We start from the raw sequence: 8,899 nt of genomic DNA, 5'->3' as shown, positions 1-8,899 counted from the left end.
AGTGTCTTGGCATTCCAAGTCTTCCATCATGAAGGAGCAGATTTTCAGAAAATTTATCACTGTTTGATCTTTTGTTTTAACTGAGCATAAGATTTGAGATAACAATGCTTTGGGACTTGAGAACTAGTTATTTTGCAGAACAAGATGCAACTTTATAGTTCTTATCATCATACAAAATGAACAATAAAGACATCAAAAGGTCTAACAAGCAACATAGCTCTATGGTCTAAATAACTAGGACATTTATATACAAGGCCTTTGATCTACAATAATTAACTATATGTTTAAATGTCTTTCTGTATCTTTAGTCAGTGATTTCTAATTCTTGTTGAAAGGTCAGTAAAATGAAAACAAGAGACATAAAAACAGTATGCTGTGACTCATAAACTACAAAGAGATTTGAAGAGTTTGAGGTTTAAAGAGACAGGAAACAAATAGTGAGATACACAAAACAACTTGAAAGAGATAGGAAACAACCAGAAAGAGATGCAATAATACAAATACAGTCAGGTGCAGAGAGAGGGTAAATACAGGATTTAAAACAGGAACACCATTTGAGGGTTCTGATCTTGGGGTATGTGTCAGAGCTGGGGGGTAAATACATGTTCATCCCCACAGTGGTTCAATATTATAACAGAGTCAAGGGAAAGATACGAGTTGCTCTTTGAAACATGAAGCATTTGTACTAAGTAAAAATACTCGATGTGGAGTACTTGAGTGAATGTACTTCCCATCACTGAGCCCGTTACATAACTGCCCTTTGCGCTTTTTATCATACAAACACGAGCCTTTATGACGCTGTTGTCGTGTTGAAACCTCCAGGATCCATTTCCTCGGTGCCTCCTGCATCTGCCCTTTTCCCCGACATCAGGTTTTCTTACCTCGGCGTTTCTCTCCAGCACATTTTGCAACGCTCCAGTTGATAAACAAAACCACGTGCTGCGGAGAAGTTTCCAAAGTGGGCGGGGCCGGTGTATTTCCGGGTTGTCAGCGGGCAGATATAAGAAGAGCCGAGCGAAGACAACGGGAGACAACAGAGACACGGCAGAGGGACACCCAGCACGGAGGGACAGCCGCCGGGAAGTATCGCCTCACACTTTATCCGAGCCGCCACGTCGGGGAAGGATGCCTTTCCTCGGACAGGACTGGAGGTCACCGGGTCAGAGCTGGGTTAAAACCGAGGAGGGATGGAAGAAGACAACAGCAGACGACAGGAACAACAACGTCTCAGTGGAGAGGTCGGTCCTGTCCCAGCAGCCCTCAGTCTGAGTCTGAGCACACGGCACTGCTAAAAGTTCTGCACCAGTTTGGTAGTTAGAGAAAGATGGAGGCATGGAGGAGGAGAAAACTAGAAGAAAGTCCAGGTAACACAAGAGCCAAAGGGCAGACAGGCAGACAGGCAGACAGACAGACAGACAGGCAGGCAGACAGGCAGGCAGACAGGCAGGCAGACAGGCAGGCAGACAGGCAGGCAGACAGGCAGGTAGACAGGCAGGCAGACAGGCAGGCAGGCAGGCAGACAGGCAGACAGGCAGACAGGCAGGCAGGCAGGCAGGCAGGCAGGCAGACAGGCAGACAGGCAGGCAGGCAGACAGGCAGGCAGGCAGACAGGCAGACAGGCAGACAGGCAGGCAGGCAGGCAGGCAGGCAGGCAGGCAGGCAGGCAGACAGACAGACAGACAGTAAGGCAGACAGACAGGCAGGCAGGCAGACAGGCAGGCAGGCAGGCAGAAGGCCTCCATGCTGCTCCTCTTCCAACAAGCTCTTTGTTTTTCCTTCCTCCTTCACCAGGCTCATCACTGAGCTATTAATACCTTCACAACTAGTAGGTGGATTAACACAAGTGTGTTACTGCACACACTCCCCACACAAAAGTCTGTGTCTCTTAAAATGGCTGAAGGTTACAGCACTAAGACATGTAGTTGGTACATTTGTTTTGGTGTTGGTCATACAGAGGAAAACAGATCCTGCATCTCCCAGCTACAGTAAAGTTTCTGCTGTGGACAGAGCTGTCTTGGGGAAATGAAGCCTTTTTTAATGAATTGTGCGTCCCTGTGTTTTTTCAGCTTCTGCAAAGCCGGGCAGGAGGAATGTTTCAACAAGGAGAACTTGCTGCTTTCTCTCAGCTATGACATGGCTGCCAAGAAGAGGAAAAAAGACCAAATGAACAACAACACCAAGGTTCCCTGTGAGTCACAGTGAAACAGACACACAGTCTGTTTTGTTTTGTTTTTTTTTTCCCCCTCGAAATATAACAAGGATAACTTTTTATGTGGGGGGCTATAGGTCATATGATTATATACCAAACTTTGGTCCAAGTTGAAGAGCGTTAGCAAAAGAGACAAGGGTGTTATGTAACATTCATGAGAGGAGCACTCCTTACTATTATTTCTGATAAATTTCCTATCATTTAATAAACTATTTTTGATCACAGCATTCTTGATCTGTATTCTCTTTGTGATGTGAGTGTGTGCATTTGTTTCAATATTTATGAACTGCCTAATGGGTGCAAGGAACTAATATAAACATTCTGCTCTCTCCCAGATTTCCACAGGGAAAAGTGGATTTATGTTCATAAAGGAAGCACCAAGGAGGTGACAAACAAACTCACTTAGTTCCAGATCAACTTTTCAGATCATCATATCTAATGCAAACATGCAGAGAAAACTCTGTATTCCTACTGAGGATTGTCATCTAATACCTTCTTAATTAAATTCTCACAGCGCCATGGATATTGTACACTGGGAGAGGCCTTCAATCGCCTAGATTTCTGCAGTGCCATCAAGGATACAAGGAGATTTAATTATGTTGTCAGGGTGAGTCTTTATCTGTCTTTTCTTTCAGTTTCTGCTGTTTGTTTGTCTTCCTGTTTTTAATGGATGTTTTTCTTTGTGGCACCAATGAGTTAAAGCTTAGAGGGTGTGTATTTTTCTGCCAGGCTCTTATCATTGCTGTGCAGACAAGACTCTCAGTGGTGATGATACTAACCCACATATCTGTTTGTGGTGGAGAAAGACTTTTTAGTAGCATGACTTTTTGATAACGTCATAAAAGCCACTTGACATCACTAAGATAAATTTAAACAAATGCTGTGTTTATGCTGTATTTACTGTTTAGTGCTTTCAGTTTGAAATCCTTTATTCAAATGCCCAAAGTTTAAAACTGACAGTTTTATCCTTTTTAAATTAAAAAAATATAAAAATAAAAATCAGGATGTACATAGCATATTCCCCTGTGATACCGAACAGCCTGACACAGAAGGTCCTAAAGGGGAGAACTGTCATAGTCCTCACTCATTATCGTTTCAGTAGCCTAATTTTATTATTGGGCATCAATAGAATTTAAATGTATTTAAACTGAGAGCTTGTGTCACTGCACCAAACTAAACCAGCTCTCCCACATGTGCTCCCATGTGAGCTGAGGGCTGCATGCCCCCCTGTTCTGGTTTGGACTTGGGGGGGTGGGGGTGACAGCTGTGCTGTGAGGTGAGATGTGACCACCTGACAGGGGTTTATGAAACCAGACCTAGTTTTTGTCAGGTGATTTAGACCCCTAAACACACATGTACAGAGCCATGCCTCTGCTGGGCTTAACCTTCTCTGTTTTTTGTTTTGTCTGCTAGTTTCTCTCCTTTTTCTGCTTTCCTATTGAAAAGATTAACTTGATGAATGGTTGGGGATGAAACAATTCAGGCTTGGTCAGGAGGAGAAAAAGCAAATCTCCATTTATAACTTTTTTTTTTTTTTTTTGTCTGCAGCCACAAACACATAACCATAGGTTTAACCTCATTCATTTGGTATCACATTACAAAACAATTTTACATTTCCCTTTTTTTAATTTACATGAACTGTCCACATTCAGGTGGCCTTTTGTTCTAGCCTGTGGAGTTTTGGATTACCCTTTCAGTGCAGATCACAGCTAACAAATGTAGTGTGCCGAGACCAAAGGACAATATGGCTGTGTAACATTGGTGTCCAGTCTGGAAATGGTGTCCTAGGTCACTGCTCTTCAGTGCTCGTCTGACGGCATTTGCAGGTTCATTTAACCCTGTCTCAGTTACACAGATCAGGTTCTTCCACAGAGACAATTTGTCCTTCCTGTCTTTGTTGGAGCAGACAAATTAAGGTTATTTCAAGGAGACAGAAACCTAAAAATGAACTTGTTTTAGAAGTGCCATCATATTTTCTGCACACCAAGCTCTGAAGTGCAGTTTAGTGAATAGTAGGGGCTAAAAGTAGGTACGGAAATGCACATTGTTCTGCCCAGCTGCTCTGCGAAGAGAGGACCAGTTGATGAGCTGCTAAAAGAAACAGGGGATTAGTTTTTAGGAATGGAGCTGGAAATAATGAAAAAAGGGAGCCAGGAGGGCACAAAGAATTATTATTATTATTATTATTATTATTATTATTATTATTATTATTATTAATTTTATTATTATTATTATTATTATATTATAATGGGTAAAAGTGGACAGGGAGGTGGCAAATGTATGATAGAAGTGGTTTAGTCTAAAGCTGGGTTTTATTAAGATCTTCAAACACTCATCTTTTTATTTAAGAATGACAGTGAAGTTTTTCATGAACTACATGAAAAATTCTCTTCCCAGTTAACCCAAATGCATTCTGATGTGTTGTTATTGGGGTGATGACAAAGGTCACATGCTTCTGTCTGAACTGAACACGGGTCAGCGTGAGTCTCTCCATGATGTCACAGCATCTGTTACATGCCAGACACGCCATGCAGGAATCCGTTATTTGTCTGACAGCCAGTGGCAACAACCAGGCAGACACACATCCAAACACAAGCTTGTTGGAACAAACAAGTGTGCACACAGTCCTTTAAAATTATTCCGCTAATTCACATGACAGGAGTATCAAGAGTGAAATAATTAAAAGCGTGTTTGTGAAGGCAGCCCCGGCTGCACCTTTCCTGTAGATTCTTCTCCCTGAAGACAGTGTGATGAGGCAAGATCAGAGACAAGAACACGGTTGGATCCAGCTTCAGTTGAGAGTAATGACCAGGTGGCGCAGCTCCAGTTTTGTTCTAGACAGCATTTATTGTTAGGAGTGCAAGTGCCTTTACAAGAATGTAGCTTAACAGACACTAAATAATGAGACAAAGGAACAGAAAGTCTCAGCAGTTGACAGGATGAAAATTTATTGTTTCTTTCTGTCTCTGTACTTTCTCTGGTCCAGCTCCTGGAGCTTATCGCCAAGTCCCAGCTCCCCTCACTCAGTGGAGTTGCGCAGAAAAATTACATGAATATTTTGGAGCGAGTGGTCCAGAAAGGTGAGACCTCTCTGTCCTCAGTCATTTCTTACCTCGTTTGCCTTTTGAGTATTACAACTCACCCGATAATCTATCCCATGTTCTGTTTGTCCCTTGAAGTCCACAGTAAATTAGATGCTTTATAAGAGGTAGAAACAAAAATATATAAGTAGAGCAAACAGGAAAACTCGCCTTTGTTGTTTGCAACAGTAGGTGAGGAAATGAGCCTTAGCAACATCTGAAGAAGGCACACAAGTGAATCTAGTGCTTTAATGACACAATGAAAAACACTGACAGTCACCAGATCCCTCTGCAAGCTATAATGTAAACTAAATGTTCCCTCTGATAAATACAGATTCTGGTTGTTTACTTGGCGTGATGGAACCTGTTGGCAAAATAATATGCACGTCTGAGGAGGAAAATACAACCACTTTAAAACATTTAGCCAACATTATTATTTTTGATTATTCCCGATAAATATTTAATTGGTTGGCCGTTTGCCTGGTTGCTACTAATCTCTGTAACATTCAGGATTTTAAGCTTCACTTTTGATCATAATTGAGGTAACGAATTTAGCTCCATTAATAACTTTTTGTCTTCTCCTACAGTCCTCAATGACCAGCAGAACGTCCGTCCCATCAAAGAGCTGCTGCAGACGCTGTATGTCTCACTCTGTGGTCTTGTTCAGGACATGGGCAAGTCTGTCCTAGTGGGGAACATCAACATCTGGGTGCACCGCATGGAAAACATCCTGCAGTGGCAGCAGCAGCTGGACAACATCCAGATTAACAGGGTAAGGTTGTACTCAAAATACAGCGTTTGGACCCAAAAGTGCTCAAATTATGTAAAGTTTTATGAAGTTAAGAACATATTTATTTATATTCTTGTTGTGCTTCTTGCTTCGTGCAGCCCACATCCACAGGCATGACTCTCACAGATCTGCCTGCCAGCCTGCAGCTCAACATCATGCAGTGTCTGTCGGACGGCAGGGACCTGGTCAGCCTGGGACAAGTGTGCCCCGAGCTGGGGGCCCTCACTGAGGACCGACTGCTGTGGAAGAGGCTCTGCCAGTACCACTTCACAGACAGACAGGCATGTCGAAATGAATTGCTAATCTCTAAATATGCACAAAAGGAAAACAGACACACATCCACATTGCTGGTTAGTTGTCCTCCTTATCCTTAAACTGTGTCATGGCTGCAGCTCACCTACTTAATGCCGGAGACAGTTAAAATAAAAGTCTTTCTGCAAGGAGGTCAAGCATCTCTGATAAATCTAACTTGCTGTTGGAACATGGGAGGCCACAGGGTGTGCATACTGATAAAAACATAAGGGAGTAAGCTGGTCTCAGTTTATAAGCAAAAGTAGGTTTACATTTAAATTAAGTTTACTTTCAATTTATTTTAGGGAGAAAAATACACTTTTTTTTTTTTTTTTCTTAATCTCCATCCTGTCTGAATGTGTGTGAAGTACTAGTGAATATGGTGCAAAAGCAATTATCAAGAAAGCTGTATTTGTCTCTTTTGGGGTCATGTCTTAAAGTCTCTTTCCCTTTTTTTGCTTTTTTCTTTTTTAGATCCGAAAGCGTCTGATGGTGTCAGATAAAGGTCACCTGGAGTGGAAGAAGATGTACTTTAAACTGAGCCGCTGTTATCCTCACAGAGAACAATACAGCGACACCCTGCACTTCTGCACACACTGCCACATCCTTTTCTGGAAGGTCATTATTATTATTTTTTTGCATCTTTGACTTTGCATTTGATCAGAATAGATGTTGAAGTGAAATGTCGCTATTCATAGCACTGAAGATGAAACGGGAAGCTTTTAGTGCTTAATACTGATGATTGCTCACTTTCTTTTTCTTTTTTTTTTTTTTTTTTTTCTTTTTTTTTTTTTTGCAGGACACAAAACATCCCTGCACAGCCAACAACCCTGATAGCTGCACCATGTCTCTTTCCCCTCAGGACTTTATCAACCTTTTCAACTTCTGATTCCACCTGAATCCAGATGAACTGTCTGTACATACTGTACATAGAAAAGTACAATTTGTATTTGTTTAACAGCACATTGAATTGTTGGTTGTAAAATTAGTTGAGGTATGATTGAAGGGGCCTCATTGGGACAATTATGCAATTGTGTTTTCTGTATTTTTTTTTTTTTTGAGTACATAGGCTTTTAGCCGGGTTTATTGTTGATCGTGAGTGAATGTGACAGAAAGGAAAGGAGGCAGAGAGCAGAGGAGAAAAGGAGCACTCAGCTGTCAGTTAAGTCTTAGTTTACTGCAGGTTTTGAAAAGACATTTCCAAAATTAACTCCTGTTTAACCCTAGCTGCCTGCACTTGGTTTTACCAATTTGGAGAACTAGGTTTTTTGTTAAAACCAGTTAACTGTTCAACACAAAGAGTAAGAAGATGATTTGATTTGTTTAAAAGTGTGATTTGTCCAGTATGACATCACAAAACCTGCCCACAATGGGCACACAATGGGTTTGAGGTTCAGTTGAGATTTACGGTGATAATCAGTTTGGCACTGGGATGGAGAGAAAACCTTGATTTGCTGCACCACCTGAGAGATAATGAAAGTAGGCAAGGGAGTTTGTAATTAATCATTATGCTGAGTGATGACTCTCTGATATGTTAACACACCAAAATCCTTTCTGTTCTGTTTTGTTCTTTATCACTTTTATATGGATTTGCAACTTTTTTTTTATATTATTATTATTTTTTTTTTTTTCCTGTTGTTGCTGCAATAGCACCTGAGTGCAGTATTACCAACGATTGTAATCAGTCAGTATTACAAGCTGTGTGCCTTATTGTAAAACTTGAATTCAGTACAGCTTTATCCTTGTTTGCAATATTTTCAGATTCCAATGCTGTTTTTGCCTCTTTTTTTTTTTTTTTTTTTTTTTTTATTGTCACCAAATGTGTCATTTGTAGATGTGTTGTATTTAAGATCTGAGTCTCTTATACCAAAGTTTCCAGTATGACACTTTTTTTTTTTTTTCTTTCTTTTTTTCTCTTTAAACTCCTGCATGCTTTTTTTTTTTTTTTTATTTATATATATTTTTTTTTAACCCACAGCTGTTTGTGTTCATTTATTTATTGAGATTCTGGCAAGTGGCTCAGCTTGCACTCTTGGGTTTGGAATTTCCTCTATCACTGCTGACACAGTGAAGAATATGTGAAATGCAATGCATTTTGTTTATTTTATGTTGATTAAATAAAGGGTAATTAAACTAACAATTTGTATTTCATATTTCTCTGCAGAGAAAAGTGGACCTCCTGGTGGAGGTGAACATTAGCTAGCCTCTGTAAAAGCAAAGGTGCGCTCCCTGCTGGACAAATAACAAACCGCAAGTTGGTGATTAAAACTTGGAAAAAAAGAAGCAGGTACTTGGCCTCATCAGTGCGGCTGACAGCAAACTGTTTGTGAGACGATTTTTTTTTTTTTTTTTTTTTTTTGGCCCTGAGTTTCCATCAATATCCACATCTGAGTTCCTCTAACTGGAGCAGAGAAATGCAGCTATGCTGAGATGATGAAACTCAGAGCTGAGTGAAATAAAAACACAAAACAAAGGGAATTCTTCAAAAGGGGAGAAACTAAGCCCACTTTATACAACAAAGGATCTATA

At 40.7% G+C, this 8,899-nt stretch overlaps 1 protein-coding gene across 4 annotated transcripts; it reads left to right on the top strand.

The window, feature by feature from the left end:
* The first annotated feature begins 1,021 nt into the window (after window positions 1–1,021).
* fbxo32 (F-box protein 32) lies at window positions 1,022–8,185 on the top strand. Of its 4 annotated transcripts, none has more exons than XM_029504218.1 (9): window positions 1,022–1,238; window positions 2,067–2,188; window positions 2,545–2,594; window positions 2,724–2,816; window positions 5,196–5,289; window positions 5,877–6,061; window positions 6,178–6,360; window positions 6,845–6,988; window positions 7,170–8,185. In XM_029504218.1, the coding sequence occupies exons 1-9, from the start codon at window positions 1,126–1,128 to the stop codon at window positions 7,257–7,259; spliced, it is 1,074 nt and encodes a 357-aa protein (XP_029360078.1). In that variant the 5' UTR covers window positions 1,022–1,125; the 3' UTR covers window positions 7,260–8,185. The 4 variants fall into 4 exon arrangements, with proteins under 4 accessions (XP_029360078.1, XP_029360082.1, XP_029360081.1 ...); XM_029504222.1 differs by having other exon boundaries at window positions 1,022–1,242; window positions 2,089–2,188; XM_029504221.1 differs by having other exon boundaries at window positions 1,022–1,242; window positions 2,086–2,188.
* The last annotated feature ends 714 nt before the right edge of the window (window positions 8,186–8,899 follow it).

Source organism: Echeneis naucrates, chromosome 6 (assembly GCF_900963305.1).
Source record: "Echeneis naucrates chromosome 6, fEcheNa1.1, whole genome shotgun sequence".
NCBI lineage: Eukaryota > Metazoa > Chordata > Actinopteri > Carangiformes > Echeneidae > Echeneis > Echeneis naucrates.
Note: the sequence above shows the minus strand (reverse complement) of the source record. Positions and strands in the feature narration are given on the sequence as shown.